The sequence below is a fragment of the Loxodonta africana genome, chromosome 24 (assembly GCF_030014295.1).
Source record: "Loxodonta africana isolate mLoxAfr1 chromosome 24, mLoxAfr1.hap2, whole genome shotgun sequence".
Lineage (NCBI taxonomy): Eukaryota > Metazoa > Chordata > Mammalia > Proboscidea > Elephantidae > Loxodonta > Loxodonta africana.
Window position 1 is genome coordinate 43,998,238 of NC_087365.1, and position 25,030 is coordinate 44,023,267.

A 25,030-nucleotide genomic window follows, 5' to 3' on the forward strand; every position below is an offset into this window, starting at 1 on the left:
CAACTACATGGTGCCCGGCTACCACCACTGACTGCTCTGACGGGGATTACAATAGAGGGTCCTGGACAGAGCTGGAGAAAAATGTAGAATAAAATTCTAACCCACAAAAAAAGACCAGACTTATTGGCCTGACAGAGACTGGAAAAACCCCGAGAGTATGGCCCCCGGACACCCTGTCAGCTCAGCAATGAAGTAACTCCTGAGGTTCACCCTTCAGCCAAAGATTAGACAGGCACATAAAGCAAAACGAGACTAAATGGGCACCCCAGCCCAGGGGCAAGGACTAGAAGGCAGGAGGGGACAGGAAAGCTAATAGGGAACCCAAGGTTGAAAAGGGACAGTGCTGACATGTCATGGGGTTGTTAACCAATGTCATAAAATAATATGTGTAGTAACTGTTTAATGAGAAACTAGTTTGTTCTGTAAAACTTCATCTAAAGTACTATTAAAAAAAGAAAACAGGAAAAAAAAGATTTACAGGCTTGAAAACCTTATGGGTCAATACGAGTCGGAATCGACTCAGTGGCAGTGGGTCTGGGTTTGGTTTCTCCCCCTCGTAAGGTTGCTGTAGAAGAGTTGCAAGGATCAGATTGGTACATATAGGAAGTTCTACAGGACCGTTGGGGTCCCTGGGTGATGCATACCGTTAAGCGCTCACATGACGACTAACCTAAACGTTGGCAGGTCAAACCCACCAGAGGTGCCTTGGAAGGAAGGCCTGGTGATCTGCTTCTGTAAAAATTACAGCCAAGTGCTCTGCAACACATGCAGCTGCCATGAGTGGAATCCACTCTATGGCAACTGCTCTTTTTTTTTTTTTTTTTTTAAAATAGGGGTGTTATACATTATTTATCTCCACAGCTCCTGTTTCACCCCAGGCACGAGGCTTTGCCGCTGTCTTAGAATTCGCATTGAGGAAGGTGGCTCCTCAGCCCAAGGGCAGAGGGAATCCAGAAACATTAAAAAAAAAAAAAAAATGGTTTAAAGGAAAACACCAGGCACAAGACAAAGGGTGAAGGAGGTATTGGGGGGAGCAGGGAGAGGCAGGAGCACATACCCCAGAGCAAGTGGCAGCATCTGGCAGGGAGTAGCTGAATCTGGCCTATGGTGGGGGCAGCAGCAGTGGAGGCCAGGCGAGGCTTGACCCTCTTTGGAGCACTTTTACACACACACACACACACACACACACACACACACACACACACGACACTTGATTCTTACCAACACTTGTGATGTCAGCCATCATCACTCACATACCTATTTCTCAGAAGGATAAACTGAGGTCGATGGCAGTTCACCCGCACCCCTTTCCCTGCTTTTCAGGCTCTACTTGCTGTCTTACTCTACTTGGTGGACTCCTGGGTTGCTCCCCTCCTTGGACTGCGAATCCCAGGCTGTCCCAAAGCCCGCCAAGTGGACATGGACCCTCCCTGACCCCACAGTTTCCCAAGACACCGCAGCTGGTGGGAGGAGGGACAAGGGGGTTCTCCCTTGGGGCCAGGGCCCTGAGCCCGCCCAGCCCTTCTGCCTCCAGCGTGCAGAGGGGGGCGCCCTGCTCCTATCCCTCACTGTTCTTCCCACCGGAATATTCACAAACTTGGGCTCCCTGAGCTCATAGACGATCATAATGTTGGACCACAAAGTTGCTTCCATTATGCACGACAAGCGCAAACATCGGGGCCCCATTTTACAGTTGAGGTTCAGAGAGGTCAAGCCCCCAGCCCAGACTCACACAGCTGTTCCGCGCCTGTGATGCTAGGATGCCCATTTGACAGACAGTAAAACTGAGACCCAGGGGGCCCAAGTCAGGAGCAGAACCAGGACTGGAGGCTAGCTAGAGCCGCCTCCGGGCTCTGGACCCTTCCTGCCTCATTGTCCCTCATGAACCACCCTGCAGGTGGGCAAGGGCCTGAGCCGAGGGAAGAAAGCGCCCGCAAGAGTCCCTATCCGCTCTCGGGGTGTGGTGGAAAGGGCCCCCCAAATCCCCCGGCCAAACAAGTCGCTAGAGCCCCGGGGTCCCCGGACCCGAGCCCCCGAGAGCTTACTTTGGGCTTGTTGAAGGCGGGCGCCTGGGTCATCGTGCGAAGCGTGTGTCCCGGCGCTGTTCCCTCTGCAAAGGTCGGGGGGTCCCCGCCGGGTTCGGAGCAGGTTCTCTTCCCCGAGGGCCCGCAGTGACAGTGGCCCGCCAATGTCCACTTAACCGGGTCGAGCCCGCCTCCGCCGGGCCCGCGGCCGCTCCCGGGCCCGCCCCCGCCCCGCCCCTCGCCGGAGGCCCTCCCCGCCGGCCTGGCCCGGCCTCGCATTTCCTGGAATTCCTGCCCAGCAGCAGGAGCAGAGCCGGGTTCCTCCCGGCCTGCGGCCCCCCGAAAACTCCGGCCCTGCGACGCCGGGCTGGGCCCCACCTGTGGATTCGCGCCGGCTTCTGCCTCCTCCCCGGCCCCTCGAGCCGCATCCATGCGCCTGGTGCTACCTGGGTGCCTACTGTGTGCCAGACCCCAGCCAGAAACTGGGGGAACCGGTGAGCATCGCGACCCCCGCTCGGCTTGCATTGTGCTGGGCCAGACAGACGTTCATCAAATTATCACACAGCATTAATGTATAATTAGGGAGTCTCAGTGGGGGACTGAGGAGCCCTGGTGGCACAATGGTTAAGTGCTGGGCTGCTAACCGAAAACCGGGCGGTTTGAACCCACCAGCTGCTCCGCAAGAGTAAGACCTGGCAATCAGCTCCTGTAAAGATGACAGCCTAGGAAACCCCATGGGGCTGTTCTGCTCTGTCCTATAGGGTCGCTGTAAGTCGGAATCAACTTGATGGCACCTAACAACACCAACAATGGGAGACCAGCCTCGGCCTGCAGATCGGGGAAGGTGTCTCTGAGGACCTGAAGGACATAACCTGGTGAAGGGGTCTAGGCGGGAGGGGTGGAGTGAAGAGGGCATCCCAGGTCAAGAGATCTTGAGTGAGAGACCTCAGAGACGTGTACAAGAATATCCACACCAGTCCGTAATAACCAACACCCCAAGGCCCGCCCACAGGTGGATGGACAAATAAAGTGGTCTGTTCACACTGTGGAGCTCTGGCGGCACAGTCGTTAAGCATTTGGCTGCTAACCAAAAGGTTGACAGTTTGAATCCACTAGCCTCTCTTTGGAAACCCTATGGGGCGGTTCTACTCTGTCCTATCGGGTGATAATGAGTTGAGAATCAATTGGACGCCAATGGGTTTGGTTTTTTTTTTTTAATTCATACTGTGGAATATTACACAGCAGTGAAATTGAATGAACTTCAGCTACACACAACAGGGATGCATCTCAGAAGAAGCGCTGAGTGAAAAATTAAGTTTCAGAAAACTGCATGCTCTGTGGGACAATTTTTAGAATATCTAAAAGCAAAACCAAATAGCATGCATGCTTAGACCCATGCATTAGTGAAAAAAAAATTTTTTTTAAGCAAGGGAAAGATAAACACAAATATGGGACTGGTTATTTCAGGAGTAGGTGGGGAGTGGAGGGGAGGGGGAGGAAAATAGAGATACTTTCAAGTCATTGGTCATGTGCCAGTACTTGGGTGAGCGGGAGGATTTCCTGGGTGTTTACTACAGTATAAATAAACACCAATAAACAAGGGAGAAAGAGAAAGTGGGAAGAGTGGAGGGCCAGGGGCTGGGAAGTGGATCACGTAGGGCCTGTGGGACACCGTTAGAGTTTGTTTTTTCCCTGAGGGCTCTGGACAATCAGTGGAGGGTTTCAGGTAGAGGCAAGTAGAGGTCAGACTTGTATCTGGAAAAAAAATACCCTCCAGCTACTGAAAGCATGAACTGGTAACTAAGGACAGCAACGTTATCTGGGAGTTGACTGGAAATGCAGAGGCTCAGGCCTCGCCCCAGACCTAGGGAACCAAATTCTGTATTTTGAGATCTCCAGGTGGCTTGTGTGCACATTGCAGTTTGAGAATGGCCGGTCTCTGTTGTGAGGACAAGAGGAGGGCCTTGCAAAGGGGCCAGAGGGAGCACGGGAGACCAGGAAGCAGGTAACTGCAGCAGTCCTGGGAGGAGTTGGTGGGGGTAGTAGGGACGTGGGGAGAATCAAACCGATTCAAGCTAATTTAGGGGGCACAATCAGCAGGACTTGGAACTGGATAACATGTGGAAGTGTGGGAGAAAGCAGATCAAAAGTGACCCTTCCAAGACATTGTCCACACTGCCACAGTGTCATAGCTAGAGCAGAGCTATATATATATATGTGATGGCACTGTGGTTAAGAGCTATGGTTGCTAACCAAAAGGTCAGCAGTTCAAATCCACCAGCCACTCTTTGGAAACCATATGGGGCAGGTCTACCCTGTCCTATAGGGTCACTATGAGTTGGAATTGAATTGTTGCCAATGGCTTTTTAAAAAATTTATCTATATGTAATTTATTTTCTATTTTGTTGTTGAGAATATACACAGCAGAAATACACCAATTCAACAGTTCCTATTCAGTGACATTAATTACACTCTTTAAGTTGTACAACCATTCTCACCTTCCTTTTCTGAGTCGTTCTACTCCCATTAACATAAACTCACTGCCTCCTAAGTTTTCCGTCAAATCTTTCAAGTTGCTGTTGTCAATTCGATCCCATATTGATAGATCTTGAAAGAGCAGAATGCTCAAGGCAGACATTGTTTACTGGTTAAGCTAAACTATTGTTTGGTTTTAAGAAAACCTCAGGTACTATTTTTGGTTTAAGGTTTAAAGATTATCTCAGGGCAGTAGTTTCAGGGGCTCATCCGGGGGCTCCAGAAATGCTGGATTCAATGAGAATTTGAAATTGTGTTCTATGTTTTCCCCGTTTTGATCAGTATTCTTTTAAAGAATCTTTGATCAAAATGTTCAGTAATGATAGCCGGACAGTACTCTGTTCTTCTGATCTTAAGCAAAAGAAGCAGGTGTTCATGGAGGCAGTTAGCCACACATTCCATTTTCGCAGAGGAAAGTTTTTTTGTAAGGCCCTTTCCTGGCTCCCCATGTCACTCAGGATAGATCACAGCTGCCATTTATTGAGCTCACACTTAGAGCCAGAGACTCTGGGAAGTGCTTTTTAAGCATCATCGCATTTACTCTTCAGGGCAATACTGTGAGGTAGGAACTGTTTTTGTTTTACAGATGAGAACACTGAGCCTGCTTGGCACACGGGTTGTTAAGTTGCAGAGCTGGGATTTGAATTTCGATCTGATTCTAGAACCTCCACTTTCCACCTTAGTAGCATCTCTCCTACCTCTGCCTTGACAGTTAAGTCCCCCCTGTAGTGTCAGCCCCATGCCTTCCTAGCACATTCCTGAAATGCTGGTCAACCTGTATGACTTGCTGGTGGAGGCTGATGAAAGGTGAACACAAGTTTTTTTGCTATTCCTCCCCTTGAATCTGGGCTGGCCTTAGTGACTTGCTTGACTAATAGAACATTGTAGAAGTGACAGTCCCGGACTTCTGAGCCTAGGTCATAAGAAGCCTTGCAGTTTGCATGGGTGTCTGTCCCTCAGAACATTCTCTGGGAGCTGTGAGCCACTATGGAAGAAGTCTACCTTGAGACCACCATGCTGGAGGAGTCCTGTGGCACAGTGGTTAAGAGCTCTGCTGCTTACCAAGAGGTCGGCAGTTCAAATCCACCACCTGCTCCTTGGAAACCCTATGGGGCAGTCCTCCTCTGTCCTATAGGGTCGCTAGGAGTCGGAATCACTCTACAGCAATGGGTTCAGTTTTGGGTTTACCATGCTGGACAGCTGAGACCACCATGCTAGAAAGTCCACATGAAGTCTCTCTGGTTAGAGAGTCCAGCTGAGCCTAGTCTTTTGGCCGTCCCCACAAAGACACTAAACATGTGACTGAAGCCATCTTGGGCCCTCTAGACCAGACCAGCTGGCAGCCAAATACCACGGTCAATGTCATATGGAACAGAGGAATTACTCGGCTGAGGCCAGCCCAAATTCCTGACCCACAAAATTGGGATGCATAATAAAAAGGTTGTTATTTTAGGCCACTATATTTTGGGGTAGATTGTTAAGCAGCAGTAGATCATAGGAAGCCTAACTCCCACCTCCCCACCCCCTCCAGCCTCTGCACCTTAGTTTATTCCATCCTGTTACCCAGAAAAGCCTCTTATCAGATCCTGGGCTATCAAACCCACCAGCCGCTCCATGGGAGAAAGATGTAGCAGTCTGCTTCTGTAAAGATTACAGCCTTGAAAACCCTATGGGGCAGCTCTACTCTGTCGTATAGGGTCACTATGAGTTGGAATCGACCCGACAGCAGTGGGTTTATTGGTTTTGGGGATATTAAAACCTATTTTCCAGGCAGGCCATATACAAAGGAAAATAACCAGGCTGGGCCCAGATGCAAGTCTTCTGTTTGCCCGTCCAGAGGCAATCCCACTTCTGCTCCTGCTTGGTGCCAGGCAGACTGACTTCTATGGATAACATCAGTGGGCCCTGTTGTCCTCTGGCTTCTGGTTGGGTTTGGTCCATTAGTGGCACTGGCAGGAGATCAGAGGGCAGGAGGAGAGAGACGTTGGTTGTTTATTCCCTTGACTCCCTCTTGGCACAGTCGCAGGGTGGACTGTGTTTCTACCCAGGCCATAGTTACCAGCGCGTGGTCCTCTCCATACCAGCCCCTCTCCAGCTTCTGTCATCTATCCTGCCTCTTCCTCTTCAGGCCTAGAGATGGCAATAGCTCCTCTCATTACTAGCCCCTGGGCACTGCACCACCCTGTGTTGCCTTCATTAAACTCTGCTGTCTTGAAAATGATACTGGTGAGGAGTGAGCTTCTTGGATCAAGTAGGCACATGAGACTATGTGTGTAGTTCCTGTCTGGAAGGGAGATGTGAAGGCTGAGGAGGACAGAAGTTGGCTGAATGGACATGGAAATACAGGGTGGAGAGAAGGAGTGTGCTGTCTCATTGTGGGGACAGCAACTAGGGGTATATAAAAAAGCAAGGTGTATATAAGGTTTTGTATGAGAGACTTGACTTCATTTGTAAACTTTCACTTAAAGCACAATAAAAATTTTTTCTAATTAAAAAAAAAACTCTGCTGTCTTAGTTAGGGTTCCCCCAGAAGCAGATCAAGAGTCAAGGATTTGAGTACAAGTAGTTTATTCCTTGGGGAGGGAGTGGGGGTTCAGTGGTAGAATTCTCATCTTTCCTGAGGGAGACAAGGGTTTGATTCCTAGCCAATGCACCTCGTACTCAGCCACCACCCATCTGTCAGTGGAGACTTGCTGTGGCTATGATGCTGAACAGGTTTCAGTGGAGCCCCCAGACTAAGATGGCCTAGGAAGAAAGGCCTGGTGACCTACTTCTAAAAACCAGCCAGTGAAACCCTATGGACGCAATGGTCTGATCTGCAACCAATCATGGGGGTAGCAGAGGACTGGGCAGCATTTCATTCTGTTGTGCGTGGGGTTGCCATCAGTTGGGGGCCAACTTGACAGAAGCTAAAAATGACAGCAGCTTATTCAGGAAGAGATCCTGGGAAACACAGGAAGGGGAATGGAGACTGGAGGCAGAGGAATGAAGGAAGCCAATGGGTGGGTTACCACATTGGGCACCTGAAGCTCAGTCCCCCTGGGGAATTCTGGGTAGTGATGTAGAATATGTCTCAAGTTAACTCACCTGAGGGCTGAGGAAGCTGGGGGATGTGTCCGCCAATCTACCACTGGCTGCTTCCAGGACATTAACTTCCTGGCACTCTTAGTTTATTCAACACACTGACTGAGCTTGTCCCCATGGCTAGGGGGGAAAAAAAACCCAGCAGAGAGAGAATGTCACAAGAACTAGCAGTAAGTAGCTGTTGCCACATAGAGGTGATGCTCAAAGGGTCTGGGAAGGTCACTGACCACTCTACCTGCCCACACCTTTGTAAATAAGTCCTTTTGAAAACTCTCCTCAGTTACTCAGTTTTAGTGTGCCACTTGCTTCCTGCCAAGGCCCTGGGTGATACAAGCTGGTCTTGAACTTCTCCACAACAATGCTGGAGTCTAGACCACAGTGGGCTAGTGTCTACTGGGAGTTGGAGGTGGGATGGAGAAGGGTACATCCTCAAAATGCATTGTCCACTTTCTTAGTCATCTAGTGCTGCTGTAACAGAAATACCACAAGTGGATGGCTTTAACAAACAGAAGTTTATTCTCTCATAGTTTAGGAGGCTAGAAGTCCAAATTCAGGGCGCCAGCTCCAGGGGAAGGCTTTCTGTCTCTGGTGGACACTGGGAGGAAGGTCCTTGTCATCAGTTTTCCCATGGCCTAGGAGCTTCTCTGCACAGGGACCCCGGGTCCAGAGGACATGCCCTTACTCCTGGCACTGCTTTCTTGGTGGTAGGAGGTCCCCATGTTTATCTGCTGGCTTCTCTCTTTTATATTTCAAAAGAGATTGATTTAAAACCCAACCTAATCCTATAGATTGAGTCCTGCCTCATTAACATAACTACCGCTAATCCCACCTCATTAACATCATAGAGGAAGGATTTACAGCACATAGGAAAATCACATCAGATGACAAAATGGTGGACAATCACACAATACTGGGAATCATGGCCCAGCCAAGTTGGTACACATTTTTGGGGGACACAATTCAAACCATAACATCACAGCACATCACTTGTGTGCAGACGACAGAGATACAGTCTCAGACATGTGGGAATTCCAGCTCTGTAGTAACCTTCCTGAAATATCTAGTTCAAGACATAATCCAGACAACGAAAAAAGGAGTCGAAACAGAGAAGGAATGGGGATATTGCAGTCTGCAAAATGACTTATAAAAAAATTCCAGTTAAAATATAGCATTGGTAACTTAGTGCTACATTAAAGAATGTAATTGTTCAAAGTTGTGAAGGGGAAGACTACAAAATGGGGAAAAAATCCGACTTCCAAGGCAGATGTTAGAGTGAGCTAGCTCTTGTAACACATAGAATGTCACAAATACCTGACAAATAGACTCGAAATATGGTTCTTGCACACGTAGCGATTTGGGGTGGGCTACCCTCCTCCACACAGTCCTGGCACTCAGTCTGTGGCAAGCTCTGCCACCCATAACGTGTAAGTCTCAGTGTTGCCTAAGGTCACCCGGGCCACCATCTTTATTTCAGCCAGTTGGAAGAGAAAGAGTATGAAGAAATATTTGGGTCCAGGCTCGGAAGTGGCACACATTATTTCGGCCCACATCCCAGCTCTGTCACGTGGCCACACCAAATTGCAGGGGTAACTGGGAAATGTAGTCCAGCCATGTGCCCAGGAAGAAGAGGAGAGCATGGACTGGGGTGAGCACCTGGCAGTCTCTGTTAGAGTGGGAATGTGCCCTCCTCGAGGAAGCCCTTTTGTTTCCCTTCCCATAAGACTTGTTGTCATCTACCCTGTATCAGAGTCACGGACCTTGTCTCACCTTGCCATCCAGGTGGGTGGTCTTCAAGGGCAGGATGGGTTCAAGGTCTTTCCGGATCTCCAGCCCTAGCCCAGGGCCTGGTGGCCAAGGGGAGCTTGTTCCACATTGATAGAAAAATGGCATGTGCATGGGTAATTCAGGTGTTCTCAGGCTCCTGAGATATATGGGTCACCCTCACCTGAACAGGGTCCTGTGTCTGGCTCTGTGCAAGGCCCAGGCTGCCCAGCGTTAAGGGAGGGCAAAGCGATGCCTAAGGGCAAGGATTTCCAGGCAGGCATAGGGATCCTCCCCACCACATATACTCATACAAAATGTGTGTTGCTTTAGTGGCCACCATTCATGGAGCACTTAGTATGTGCCAGTCACTGTGAGAAAAGATTCACATGCAGCCATCTCATCTAGTCCTCCCGATGGCCCTGTGATGGGTACCATGATTCTCTCCACTCAGCTGGTAGGGAAACCAAGGCTCAAAGTGGACACAGCTGGTGAGAGGCGAAGCTGCGGCTTGAGTATGAATATGTGGGACCTCGGAGTCCCTGGGTAGAGCAAATGGTTAATGCATTCAACTGCTAACCAAAAAGTAGGAGGTTCGAGCCTACCCAGCAGTGCCTCATAAGAAAGGCCTTGTGATTTACTTCTGAAAAATCAGCCATTGAAAACCCTGTGGAGCACAGTTCTACTGTGACACACATGGGGTCACCGTGAGTCAGAACTGACTTGATGTCAACTGGTTTTTTTTTATGCTGGACCTCAGAGCCTATGCTCTTGATTTCTATCAGCATCAGAAGAAACTAGCTTAGGTCAGACAGCAGCCAGCTCTGGGGGAAGAGCCTTGGGTGGGCAGGCAGGAGCCCTGGGTTCCCATCCCAGCTCTGTGTCTGATTCTGTGTGACAGGGTGGGCCACCTCATTTGTCCTGGTCTACACCAGGCACTGAGGATATGCTCACAGCACAGCAGGAAGCCAGCCCCATTGTTTTTATACAATGTGACAACAGTGATGAAGTATTTCCTCCTCCTTGGCTCTAGAGTCTTCCTCTGAAACTTAGAGCAAAGGGTTCAGACATTGAGAGTTGCAAACTCAAGTGCTGACAGGGCAGGTGTGGAACGCAGACGGCCTGGAGTCACAGGTCCACCACTTACAGCATTGTGACTTTGGGTAAGTCCTTTGTGAGCCTGGATTTCTTCCTCTGTTGAGCAGGGATAATAACATGTATCCATACACAGCTCACAGGCTAAGGAAAGCATACTCACCCAATAAGAGGTGGGGATTGTGGCAATGAGCAAGCGGATGCCCCATCCACATGCTGCCATGCTGGAACGTGAATCCAGTATTGCTAGATGCTCTGATTATTCAAGAAGAGCCAGAAACCCAGATTTCAGTGTTTAAAATATGTTAAAGTATCTCCTAATTTTTAAAACTTTGTATGAGCTAAAAGAAACATCTGTGAGCCAGATTTTGTTCCTGGGCCTCTGGACTCCATAACAGCTAAGGGCCCTCCTGATTTGGAGCTTCTAGGATCTCTGAATAGGAAAGAGGACAAGGAAGGGGTTTTCCTCCAACCCAGATTTGTCAGATAGGATTAGGATCAGTTGCACATAACAGAAAACCCCAAGATAATAGTAGCCAAAACAATATAGATGTTTATTTCTCTGTCATGTAAAAAAGTCCAGAGGCAAGCAATCTGGGGCTGGTATGGGAACTCCATGAAAACGGCTCCTTCCATATCTCTGCTCTGCCATCCTTATCATGTGGCCCTTATCCTCATGGTCCAATATGGCTGCTGAATTGCCAGCCATCACATCTACAATCCAGACAGCAGGATGGAGGAAAGGAAGAAGCAGCTAGTGCTCCCACCTTTTAAAGAGAAGTCCTTGAATTTCCTCACACTTCCACTTATATATGGCCAGACCTAATTGCATAGAGGAAACTCTGGTGGTGTAGTGGTTAAGATTTACGGTTGCTAACCAAAAGCTCACCAGTTGGAATCCACCAGGCACTCCTTGGAAACCCTATGGGGCAGTTCTACTCTGTCCTTTAGGCTTACTATGAGTCAGAATGGCATAGGAGACTAGGAAATGTCTTGCAGCTGAGAGGCAAGGTGTCTAGCTAAAAAGAAAGGTTCTTTTATGAAAGAAGAAAGGCATAATAGCCATTTCTGCCACACCAAATTGCCCAGTGTGTGAGGAGAATGTGTGCAAAGGTGAAAGAGGTATTGCCAGACAGCCAGATTCTACCATCCACGGCTCTTGCTTCATCTGTCTTTAAGCCCCCTTCTGACCAGGAAAAGAAAGTAAAATAAGGAAAACAAAAGGAAGAGGCCATCTGAATATGATAATTACAGTGATGATTTACCAAGGACCTTGTATATGCCAGGCCTTGTGCTGATCCCTGTATGAGCATTATCCTTTATTATTATCTTCCAGTCTTTCCAGAGAATGACCTTCCTGTCTCCTGCCATGGTGAGGAAGTGGTCACGTCCTGACTGTGCCAGCTGGAGTAACAGACCTAGAAGTCCAACTGTCCGCAAATTGATAATCCACCAGCCCTTCTGTTTTCAGTCCTACCCTATATCTGGGTCTTCGGAGGCTCCTGGACACTTGCTGAGGGTCTACAGGTTGCCTTGTTTCCTGATGGCTCCCCTTGAGAACAGTCAGGTTCAGCTTCTCAGGTTTACTTCTCAGTCCCCCTCACCATCTTCTTTCCAACTTGTGGAATTTGGTTGAACTCTGTCCTCTACTATTGCCTCTTCATGTGTTCTCTTTGTCCCAGTGAGTAGGTTCAGGGGTGGATTACCCAGTAAGCAAGGTAAGCACAGGCTTACTTGTACTTACTAATTTCACATGGGTTTCATCTTGCCTTGTCTGTTGGATAATCTGTCCCTGAGCCAGGGGCACTTTTCTGTCCTGCCTGCCCAGCCCCATTCCTGCTTCTCAAGGCAGGGGCTTTGCCTCACTCGTCTGTGTGCCTAGACAGGACTGGGCAGGTCTCTAGTATGTGGACCAGGCCCCTGGACAGTGGCATGGCTCGTTCCTGAGAAGTCAGATTTGGGCTTTATGGAGTGAACACTCCAAGATGGAGGTGGGAGCCAGTCCTTTCTAAATTGGAACATCAGAGTAAATCTCCCCCCAAAGTATATTCCTGCTGTATTTATAACGGAGTTCAAAGTCAATGCTCAAGAAGAAGTCCCGGTAGAGCCACACTTGTCCTTGCAAACATCTTAGGAAGGTGCGAGTTGCCAACAGACACCATCTTTCAGTAAATCCATCACAGCCAACGTTCCTTGGAGTCTCCTCTCTGAGTCTTGGTCAAGTGCCTGTTGGAGACACTGGTTTGGATGGAGAAGCTGAGTTGTAGGAACAACGTGCACCTTCAGATCCGAGTATCCCCTTCTGTGGTTCATAACGCTCATAGGAGAAAGAGGCACGTGGTCCCCAAGAACCAAGGTGGCCGGCTATCCCAATTTGCAGGACTTTCAGTGCTGAGACTAGGATAGTCCTGACTCTAAAGCATAGATGAGAAGTGTAGGTGTGCTGTGCAATATATTGCTTTTGTGTGGCCTTTCTCACCAAGGTCTTGTAACTCCCACCCAAGTGATTGGGTCGGTCTGTGCAAATAAGGTAATTGTGGCCCACCAAGGAGATTGATCAGTTTTGCCATCCCACTAGGCTTAAAATGAGCCATCCCAGAAATGGGAAGGGAGGATCTTCTACCACCAAGAAAGAAGAGCCAGGAGTTGAGTGTGTCTTTGGAACCCGGGATCCCTGAGCTAAGAAGCTCCTGGAACCAGGAGACCGAGAGAGAGAGCTGTAACAGAGAAGACCATGAGCAGTGGCAAAGAAACAGCGGCAGCAGAACCAGCAGACCTGCAGGAGACGGCCCAGCTCACAAAGCGAGAAAGCTGAGCATCTTCAGGCAGAGGCTTACTGGCAGAGTGGCGTGCCATGGGGCACTTATTAGCTGAGCTAAAAGAGCTTTGTAACACTTGCCTGAGCGGGACAGAGGCCAAGGGGCCAGGGCAAGGGGTGTCTGCAGGTACAGCTGGGAAGAGACTGTCCTGATGGAAGAACTGTATCCTGAGCACTCCTGAACCTGGATTGTAACCTGTTCCTTCCCTAATAAACCTCATAATTGTGAGTATTGCCTGTGAGTTCTGTGAGACCATTACAGTGAATTATTGAACTCAGTGGAGAAGTAGGGAATGCCATGGGAGGGGAGGTTGGTGTCAGAATTGGTAAAGATGATGGAGAGAGGAGGCATGTCTGATCTTTGCTTCACAGGAATCAGCCTTTGGCTGAATCTGATGGTGATTCTCTCTCCCCCTTCTGAAGTTAGCGGAGGTCAGACGCTGTTCCCACGCCATTTTGTACAAGGGGATAGTGAGCATAAGTCAACGGTGGTGAAAAAATATGGGTAGAGATAGTGAGAACCTTGACACAATGTGAAGAATGTAACCAATGTTATTGAATTGTACATGTAGAAATTGATGAGTGGGTGCATGTTCTCTGTGTATATCTTCACCAAAATTAAAATTAAAAGTCCTGGATAGTCCTGGGGAAACAGGACTGGTCGGTCACCTGTAATGGCAGGTTTGCTCCTCACCCACCCTCCTGGGCATGCACTCATGGCACACACAGCTTAAATGCTGATTCCCAGGTGTTTACCACCCCTACTCCCACCTGTCTAGCACCTCTAAACAAGGCAGATGGCGGAGGCATTAAGGGTGTGAGCTCCATCAAGAGACAGAAAGGGCCACATAAACCAGAGACTCCATCAGCCTGAGACTGGAAGAACTAGATGGTGCCCTGCTACCACCAGTGACCGCCCTGATAGGGAATACAACAAGAGTCCCTGATGAAGCAGGAGAAAAGTGGGATTCTAGTAAAAAGACCAGACTTAATGGTCTGGCTGAGACTGGAGTGACCCCAGAAGACACGGCCTGCAGACTCTCTGTTAGCCCAAAACTAAAACCATTCCTTAAGCCAACTCTTCAGACAAAGATTAGACTGGACTATAAGACATAAAATGATACTGGTGAGCAGTGTGCTTCTTAGCTCAAGTAGACACATGAGACTATGTGGGCAGCTCCTGTCCCGAGGTGAGATGAGAAGGCAGGGGGGACAGGAACTGGTTGGATGGACATGGGAAATACAGGGTAGAGAGGAGGAGTGTGCTGTTACATTGTAGGGAGAGCAACTAGGGTCACAGAACAATGTGTGTACAAGATTTTATATGAGAAACTGACTTGAATCTTAAACTTTCACTTAAAGCACAACACAAGAAAAAAAGAGTGTGGGCTTTGAAACCAGGGTACCTGGAACAAGTTGGGCCCAAACCCCAGCTCTAACACTCACCAGCCATGTGTCTCTGGGCAAGTCACTTCACCTCTCTCTGCCTCAGTTTCTTCATTTATAAAATGGAAAGAAGGAGATGGTGTACTCCGTAGAATTGTTGTAAGAATCAAGTGAATTAATAGCTGTAAAGTACTTAGAATAGTGTCTGTCATGGAACAAGTTATACGGGCCACAATCCCTTATCTGAAACCCTATCCCCAATGTGCTTTGGGATTTGGGGGAGTTTGGGGATTTTGGAAAGCACGCACCGTATGTTATATATATATAAAACGTACCAGTGGTAAAAAAGAAAAAAAAAATTTTTTTTTTTTGGTCTGGGTTAATAGCCCATAATTAAACATACTAATATTTCTACAGACAAAAAGGTGTGTGAATATCCATACATCTGTTTGGGTTAGGGTTTTGCCACTAAATGAAGTGTGGTACTAAAATTCATTTTTTCTAGACTTCTTGGCTCTCAGAATTGCAGGTAAGGGATTGTAAACTTGTGTAAGTGTTTGCTTTTGTTATCGTCTCATGAATGCCAGGTGTAGGTGACACATAATCGCTTCTTGAAGACAATTCAGAGTTTTTGTGCCTAAGGGCCACTTGGACTCTTGGAGTTTTCCACTTGGGCCCTTTTGCACCAACAGCTCTGAACCACCCTGGAGGGCTGGAGGAAAGACTCTTCTTTTTTTATCCAGGCCCACCATTTAGTGTTTTCTTCAGGTTCTTTCCAATGCGGTGGGGGGAGTAGGGAGGACTGGGGTGAGTTGCAAATTCAACTCTCCAAGAGCCTTTCCCAGTGCGAGGCTAGGGATTGAGGTTTCCACCAGTGTGGGAGGCGGTAAGCTCTGCGGAAGTGATGAGCAAGCCGAGTTTCTGGCAAAGCTGCTGGGGGTCCGGGCCATGGTCTGGTCTGGGCAGCTGAGATACTAGAGCCAAAGAAGCATCCGCGGCCCCTCGGCAGCCCCTGGGGGTCCACAAAGGAACATCTCCATGGCAGATGCTTCGGCACTTGCAGAAAAGAGGACTCAGAAGGGAATTCTGAGAGCTTATTCAGTTGGGGTGTGTGTTTGCTCTGAGCACTCCAGGAAATGCCTGCTTCAGTAGGTGCTCATGGGATTTGGGGATTATGGTGGCTATAAAGGGGGAAGGAGAACCCCGTCCCCCGACTGCCTGCAGCATAGCCCTGTGAGAGGCCTCACGTGGAACCCACCTCCCCACAGTTCACGGAGCCCACTTCCAGCCCTCCCCAACCCAGGAATTACTGGCCTAGCTGCCTCAACATAGGATTATTTTGCAAATACATTTCTTTTGAGATTTGACTATTTGAGTTAAAAAATGGTTCTTGATTCTCGTCAGTGAAATTTTAGCAGTTAAAGACATAGGCCCTATAAGTTGTACACCTGTAAAACGTTGAATTGGCAAAAGTTGTGTGATAGATGTACTTACAAAAAAGAAAAAAAAAGAGTAGCTGCTGAGGGTGCTTATGTACAACCAAACACCTCATGGGATTAGGTTCCTTTGGAGATTTAGGGTCATGGTTTCATGGGACATCCCAGTTAACTGGCCTAATAATGTGTTTAGTGCTTCTGTTCTACCTCCTAGTTAGTTGCATAGTGCCTGGGGTCTTAAAAGCTTGCAAGCAGCTATCCAAGGCATAATTGGTCTCTATTCACCTGGGGCAACAGAGGAAGAAGGAGAGTCAGGAATAGGAAGAAGAAATGAAATGTGTGTCTAATTGCTTCCATGAACTGCCCCATTTGCCATGAGACCAGTAGAACTATATGGTGCCTGGCTACCATTACTGAACATTTTGTTCAAAGATTCTATATAAGAATTCTGATCAAAAAGAGGGAAAAGCAGAACAGAATTTCAAATTCTCATGGAATCCAGACTTTCTGGAGCCATGGAGACTGGATGAACCCCTGAAACTATTGCCCTGAGATAATACAAATATCTTCCTGAAGTCTTCTTAAAACCAAACAATAGCTTAGTTTAACTAGTGAAGAATGTCTGCCTTGAGCATTGTGCTCTTTTAAGAACTATCTCTATGGGATCAAAGTGACAACAGCAACTCAAAGAAGTAGATAGGAACAGTAGAGGGCAGTGAGTTTATGTTAATGGGGGAGGAACAACTCAGAAAGAGGGTGAGAATGGTTGCACAACTCAAAGAATGTAATCAATGTCATTAATTGGACATGTAGAAACTGTCGAACTGATGTATGTTTTGCTGTGTATATTCTCAACAACAACAACAACAAAACAAATAAAATTAAAAAAAAAAAAAGAAGACGACGACGACATGGGCCCTCTCTCAGGAGGTGGGGAGAGAAGATGCATTGGCAGTCAGCAAGTCTCACCCCTTGGGGTTGTTGTTGGTGCTGTGGAGTCAATTATAGCAGCCCCATGTGACAGAGTAGAATGGCCCCATGGGGTTTTCTTGACTGTGATCTTTACTGGAGCAGATCATCGGGTCTTTCTCCTGTGGAGCTGCTGGTGGGCTCGCTGCCAACATTTCACTTAGCAGCCGAGCGCTTTACATTGCACCACCAGGGCTCCCTTATTTGGTCTTGTGGGCATTCCCAAACCTTATCTAAACTGTAGGCTCCTAGAGAAGCCATGATTTCACACCTCCTCTTTTAACTCCCTCCACCATCTGGGGAAGGAACCCTGGGGGCACAATTGTTAAGTGCTGGGCTGCTAACTGAAAAGTGGGTGCTTTGAACCCACCAGCTGCTCCACGAGAGAAAAGACCTGGCGATCTGCTCTTGTAAATATTACAGCCTAGGAAACCTTATGAGGCAGTTCTACTCTGGCCTATAGGGTCGTTATGAGTTGGAATAAACTTGACAGCAATGGGAATAGGTTTCAGAATTTTTAAAAGATATAGTATGTATTAAACAGAACCTGTTTGTGGGATATTTGACCCACATGCTACCAGTGTGTGGCTGCTGGGTTATAATACGGTCTCATCTTACCCAAAGGAGCTATGACTCCACAGGGACAGGCCAGTGATTGGTGAGGTGACTATTTATTTCATTTATTCTCACATTCACACAGTCATTCAGCAAATGTCTAATGAACTCCTACTCCGTACCCCCTGTGCCAGGCCCTGTGATAAATACTGTAGACACAAAATTAACAAGACACCATCCCTCCCTTGAAGGACTCACAGGTGTCTTTATCACTGGATAGAAAACAGTGTTAGATTTAAAAATATATAAGTTTTAGAGTTAATTGCTGTAGTGTTATATTTTAAGATAGGAAAATTTCTTAACTCAAAAGAATGACTTCCTATGGGGGAAACTCTAGTCAGAAGGAATAACAGAGTAGTGGACAGAGTCAGAAGCCCTGGTTGGAATATTCTTTCCAAGCTTTTCTACTCAGTATGTGGGTGGCCTCAGGTAAGTGGCTTGTCCTGGCTGAGCCTCAGTCTCCACCTCTGTGAGATGGGATAATGGTACCTATCTTCTAAGGCTATTGGGAAACAGGAGGGAGAAACATGCAGGAAAGCCTAGCACAGTACCTGGTACACAGTAGATGCACAGCAAACTTGCCCACCAACTGCCAATGTAGTGAGCTGGGATGGGGAGGCAGGGGAAGATTACTATGGGACAAAAAGTGTCTCAGCATCTCTCTTAATTCCCAACTAGCATTCAGTGATGTGACCTAGGGTGCTGAGGTCATGGCGATGAGAAAGTTCTGTGCCTGCCTCAAGGAATCGCAGTCCAGGGGCAGCTATCTTCTCACCCCCCTGGGTGTGAGGCTATCTCTCTTCTCTCAAAGCAAGAGGAGAGTGGGAAGGAATGCATACACATTCCAGTTACAGTGACAAACAGGTCCATCTTGGTTGATATCAGCGAAGGATAGAAGAACCAATGGTAGAAGACTTGGAGTGACCCCAAGCACTGGGGCAGGGAGTGGGCGTGTTGAGACAGGCTCAGGCCTTGGAGAGGAGGAGAAGGCTTCATTTTAGGCCCCTGTTCCCAAAGATAAAGCTACCACTTGTGTGTGGTGTCCCTGGGGCTAGAGCACTTCTTCTTATGTAACACTGTCTAGAATATTCTAACTCTGGGGGGTAGGAGGGCCATGGTGATGCAAACGATTTGTGCTCTACTTACTAACCTAAAGTTGGTTGTTCAAAGCCATCCAGTGGCACCAGGAAAGAGAGGCCTGGTGATCTGCCTCCATAAAGTTTACAGTCAAGAAAACACTATAGGGCTCAGTTCTACTCTATAACACATGGGGTTGCCATAAGTCAGGATTGACTTGACAGCAACAGATTTGTAGAGGTAGGTACCATCATTAGACCCACTTTACAGATAAGGAAACTGAGGCCCAGAGAGGTGATGCCAACTTGCCCAAGGCCGTGTGGCTGGCAAGGCATGGCCTGGAGATTCAAACCCAGGCCACATTCTTTTCCACACCCGACAGCATTGTCTGTGGAGGGAGGCTTCTACTGCAGGGCTCAGAAGACCTCATTCCGGGGCCCCTGGTCCAGGAGGGAAGAAGGAAAACAGGCCAGCTAGGGCTCTGAAGGGCTCTGGCAAGAAATGAAGTGTATCTGTCTCAGGTCTGCAGCCCACCTAGGGATATGGGGCCCATTCATTCACTCATTCATTCATGCATGCATTCATGAATTCATTCATGCATTTAGTGCAGGTGGATTCCCAACTTCACCAGTTACTGTCCGGGTGACCCTGGCAGTTCACTTTAGGGTTCTGAGCCTAAATTTCTACTGTGGTCCAGGTACTACTCCAACTATGTGAGGGTACAGAGTGAACTAGTCAGACACTGCTACCAGCCTCATGGGCAGGTAGTTGGGGAGCTGACCTGGTCTGGAGGCTTTCTGGAAGAAACAATGCTTGAGTGGAGGTGGACAGGGTGAGAAGTTGTTAACCAGGTTCTCAGGGGTGACCAGGTAGCGATTTCCTTCTGGGAAGAGGCAGAAGTGGATTTACCAGACTTGCTGTGAAGCTTAAGCTTCAGGGCTCCTCATTTGCCAGCCACCTTCCAGTGACCTGGGAGGGCCCTCACGGTACACACCCAGGGTCACATACTTCTGTCAAGTTTGCAAAAATAAGACATTTCAACTGCAAGTGGTGAAGAATGTTGCCTCTGCCCACTCTGACTTCCTCTCTGTCATACTTCCTCTCATTTTGGGTGTTGCTGGGTGGTTGTGGGCATTTTGGGGGATATTTTTCCACTAGCTAAGGGGAAATTGTCGTGGACTACTGACGTTGATGAAAATAACATAAAGCTGAAAATACACCATTGCAAAGAGGATGTTGACAGCAAACTGATTAATTTGTTGTTGTTAGTTGCCATCGAGTCAGCTCTGACTCATGGTGACTTATGTATAGCAGAATGAAACTGATTAATAAAAAACAACAAACTACTATTCAAATTACTTCAGAGCATAGAAAAGGAAGGAATACTCCCAAATTCATTCTATGAAGCCAGCATAACCCTGATACCAAAGCCAAGACACCACACACACAAAAAAGAAAACCACAGATCAATATCTTTCATGAATATAGATGCAAAAATTCCCAACAAAATTCTAGCCAATAGAATTCAGCATCATATCAAAATAATAGTAATAATACACCATGACTAAGTGAGATTCATACCAGGCATGCAAGGATGGCTCAACATCAGGGAATCAATCAATGTAATCCATCACATAAATAGAACAAAAGAAAAGAATTACATGGTTATCTCAATCGATACAGAAAAGGCATGTGATAAAGTTCAACACCTACTCCTGATAAAAACTCTCAGCGAGACAGGAATAGAAGGGAAACTCCTCAGCATGATAAAGGGTGTCTACACAAAACCATGGAAACCCTGGTGGTTAGTGGTTAAGAGCTATGGCTGCTAACCAAAAGGTCAGCAATTCAAATCCACCAGGCACTCCTTGGAAACTGTATGGGGCAGTTCTACTCTGTCCTATTGGGTCACTACAAGTGGGAATCAACTCGACAGCACCTCACAACAACAATACAAACCCAACAGCCAACATCATTCTTAACAGAGAGAGTTGAAAGCATTCCGCCTGAGAACATGAACAAGACCTAATGTAAAGTCTAAAATGATAAAGATCATGGAAGAAAAAATAGGGACAAAGCTAGAGGCCCTAATGTTGCTGTTAGGTGCTGTCGAGTTGTTTCTGACTCATTGCAATCCTATGCACAACAGAACGAAAGACTGCCCTAATACATGGCATAAATACAATACAGTACAGTACAAATATAACTGATATAACTATAAACATAACTAACAATGCACAAAGACACCAGACTATAAACTAGATAACTGTGAGCTCCTAAAAATTAAAAACTTATGCTCGTCAGGAGACTTCCCCGCAAGAGTGGAAAGAGAACCGACAGACTGGGGAAAAAAACCTTTGGTTATGACATATTCAACAAGGTCTAATCTCTAAAACCTATAGATACTTCAACACCTCAACAACAAAAGCACAAATAATCCAATTAACAAATGGGCAAAGGATATGAACAGACACTTCACCAAAGAAGACATTCAGGCAGCTAACAGACACATGAGGAAATGCTTTCGATCATTAACCATTACAGAAATGCAAATCAAAACTACAATGAGATATCATCTCACTCCAACATTACTGGCACAAATAAAAAAAGCAGAAAATAACAAAGTTGCAGAGGTTGCAGTGAGATTGGAACTCTTAGCACTGCTGGTGGGAATGTAAAATGGTACAACCACTATGGAAAACTCTGTGGTGCCTCCTTAAAAAGCTATAAATAGAAATACCGTATGATCCAACAATCCCACTCCTAGGAATACATCCTAGAGAAATAAGAGATGTCACATGAATAGACATATGCACACCCATGTTCATTGCAGCATTATTCAATAGCAAAAAGATGGAAACAACCTAAGTGCCCATCAACAGATAAATGTATAAACAAATCATGGTCATACACACAACAGAATACTACTCAATGATAAAGAACAATGATGAATCCAAGAAACATCTCATAAAATGGATGGATCTGGAGGGTATTACGCTGAGGGAAATAAGTCAATCACAAATGGGCAAATAGTGTATGAGACCACTATTATTTTTTTAAAAAAAACAACCCCAAGAAAAGGTTTACACACAGAAAAAAAAAAAATTTTTTTTATAGTTACAAGGGAGGGAAAATAATTAGCTAGATAGTAGACAAGTTAACTCTGGTGAAGGGAAAGACAACACACAATATAGGGGAAGGCAGCACAACTTGACCAAGACAGTCATAAAAGCTTCCTAGACACATCCAAACACCTTAAGGGATCAAGCTACTGGGGCTGAGGGCTGGAGACTGTGGGCCTGGGGGATATCTAGGTCAATTGGCATAATATAGTTCATAAAGAAAATGTTCTACATCCTACTTTGGTAGTAGGGCCTGGGGTCTTAAAAGCCTGCAAGCAGCCATCTAAGATACAGCTATTGGTTTCATCCCATCTGGAGAAAGGAAGAATGAAGAAAACCAAAGACACAAGGAAAATACTAGTCCAAAGGACCAATGGACCACATGAACCACAGCCTCCACCAGGCTGAGACCAGAAGAACTAGATGATGCCTGGCTACCACCACCGACTGCTCTGTGATGGAGGGTCCCCTACAGAGCAAGACATTCATTGTAAGGTATGAACAAATCTGTCTTGGAAGAAGTATAGCCAGAATGCTCCTTAGAGATGAGTATGGTGAGACTTTGTCTCACATACTTCGTACATGTCATCAGAAAGTATCAGTCTCTGGAGAAGGACACCAAAAGTAGAGGGTGAGTGAAAAAGAAGAAAACCCTCAATGAGATGGATTGACACAGTGGCTGCAACAATGGGCTCAAGCATAACAACAATCATGAGGATGGCACAGTACCACGCAGTGTTTCGTTCTGTTGTACACGGGGTCATTATGAGCTGAAACTGACATAACAGTACCAAACAACAGCAACAGAAAAGGAGAAAAATGTAGAACAAAATTCAAATTCTAAAAAAAAGACGAAACTTACTTGTCTGACAGAGATTAGAGGAACCCCTGAGACTATGGCCCCCAGACACCCTGCTAACTCAGAACCGAAGCCACTCCCAAAGTCCACCTTTCAGCCAAAGATTAGACAAGCCTATAAAACAAACAGTAATGCACAGGAGAAACGCGCAACACCTGCCCAAAAGCAAAGATGAGAAGGCAGGAAGGGACAGGAAAACTGGACGAATGGACATGGAGAACCCGGGGTGGAGAGGGAAAGGGGGAGAACGCTGACACATTGCAGGGATTGCAACCAATGTGACAAAACAATTTGTATATAAATTTTTGAATGGAAAACTAATTTGTGCTGTAAATTTTCATCTAAAACATAACAAAACTAAACAAAAACAATGACAAACCAAACTCGTTGCTGTCGAGTCAATTCAGACTCGTAACGACCCTATGTAGGACAGAATAGAATGCCCTACAGGGTTGCCAATACTGTAGATCTGTACGGAAGCAGACTGCCAAGTCTTTCTCCTGTAGAGCAGCTAGTGGGTTTGAACCACAAACCTTTCTGTTAGCAGCTGATCGCCTAACCACTCCACCACCAGGGGTCCCCTGGTTAACAACCCGTTGCTGTCCAGTTGATTCCGACTCATAGCGACCCTATAGGATGGAGTAGGAACTGCCCCATAGGGTTTCCAGGGAGTGGGTGGTGGATTTGAACTACTGACTTTTTGGTTAGCAGCCGTAGTTCTTAACGACTGCGCCACCAGGGCTCCCCAACTGGCTGATACACCACCACACCATGTTAATTCAAAGAATTTTTAGGATTAGTAATCACGAAGTCAGGAAATGCTGTGAAATCTTACAGTTCCTATGTGAAAGAAACTTGGTAGAGATTTTTCTAAATTTGACAATAATCCTAAAATTCTATGACACTCACACCTTTGAATTGTGGTGTTGGCGAAGAATATTTAATATACCACGGACTGCCAAAAGAATGAACAAATCTGTCTCGGAAGAAGTACAATCAGAATGCTCCTTAGAAGCAAGGATGGCGAGACTGCGTCTTATATACTTTGGACATGTTGTCAGGAGGAATCAGTCACTGAAGAAGGAATGGAAGGAAGGGCTGGGTACATAGAGAGGACAGGGAAGAGGAGGAGGGAAGGGTGTCGCCCATAATCTTGACTTGACCTCTCACCGTCTGTGTGTCCAAAGAACAGAGGAAATCTTGAGGCCAGGGCCAAAGAAAGCACCTGATAAGTTACATCCCTCAGCCTCTTACTGGTGCTGAAGTCCTCTCCCTGACAGCTGCCCACTGAGTCTTGGCTTTACATACCTCATGGGATGGAGAGTTCACCTCCTACCCCATATTCTGTGCTATCATATGTCAAAACTCTAGTTGCGGGAAGTTCTTCCATCTAGCTGATCACTAACTGTCTGTAGTTCCCCCTGGGTCCTGATGTGCCCTAGGGGCTCCATAAATAGTTGACTTCTTTTTCCCATCTCATTATAGCTCTGTAGAGACTTAAAGCAAGCTTAAGTTTTGTCCTTGCCCAACTTTTCTTCTTCAGGAGACACAATTTTTTCTTCCTTCAGAGTCCTCTCATGACTTGGCTCCCAAAGCCTTCCTCATTTATTACCTCTCAAAGATTTCTCAACTACCCATGGACATATTATAATAATAATAGCTAACAAGCATTAAGTGTTTACTATGTACTAGGCACTTTGCTAAGGAGCCTTGGTGGCAAATGTTTAAGTGCCTTAATGCTAACTGAAAGGTCGGAGGTTCAAACCCATCAGTGGCTCCTCCAGAGAAAAGAACTGGCAATCTTCTCCTGTAAAAATTGCAGCCTAAGAAATCCTATGGGGCAGTTCTACCCTGTCCTATAGGCCTCTTGCTGTCAGTTCTAATCCAGCAGGAAGCTGGGCCCCCAGCTCTCAATGCCATTATAATAACAACCATTCACATCTGCTATGCCCTGCATGGTTCACTTCACCCTGGGCCTCATGGGACCTCACAAGGGCTTACAAGGAAGGGGAAGGGAGGGAGTGGAGAGAAAGAGACTTGGCAGTTGAGCACCTTCATTTTGCAGATGAGTAGACCAGGGTCCAGAGAAGGGACAGTTTAAATGTCTGCCTCCCCCACCAGACTCTGAACTCCTTGAGATGAAGGACTGGGTCTTGACTTTTTATTCATTCATTCCAGGCAGAAGAAACAGCAAATCAAAGATCCTGAGACAGAAATGCATTTGGCCTGTTGAAGAACCCTCTAGAAGG

At 46.9% G+C, this 25,030-nt stretch overlaps 1 protein-coding gene and 1 long non-coding RNA gene across 4 annotated transcripts in view; one reads left to right on the top strand and one right to left on the bottom strand.

The window, feature by feature from the left end:
• Positions 1 to 2,210, bottom strand: part of ADA (adenosine deaminase) — a 31,908-nt gene extending 29,698 nt beyond the window's left edge. Inside the window, exon 1 of the mRNA XM_010591709.3 lies at positions 2,046 to 2,210. Coding sequence (XP_010590011.1) covers positions 2,046 to 2,078 — 33 coding nt within the window. The 5' untranslated portion in view covers positions 2,079 to 2,210. The remainder of the gene's footprint in view (positions 1 to 2,045) is intronic.
• Positions 2,211 to 2,308: 98 nt separating this feature from the next.
• LOC111751130 (uncharacterized) lies at positions 2,309 to 24,953 on the top strand. Of its 3 annotated transcripts, none has more exons than XR_010319285.1 (4): positions 2,309 to 4,029; positions 5,146 to 9,288; positions 10,438 to 10,567; positions 11,836 to 24,953. It is a non-coding gene; the product is annotated as an uncharacterized LOC111751130 (long non-coding RNA). The 3 variants fall into 3 exon arrangements; XR_002786211.2 differs by having other exon boundaries at positions 9,118 to 9,288; XR_010319284.1 differs by having other exon boundaries at positions 2,309 to 9,288.
• The last annotated feature ends 77 nt before the right edge of the window (positions 24,954 to 25,030 follow it).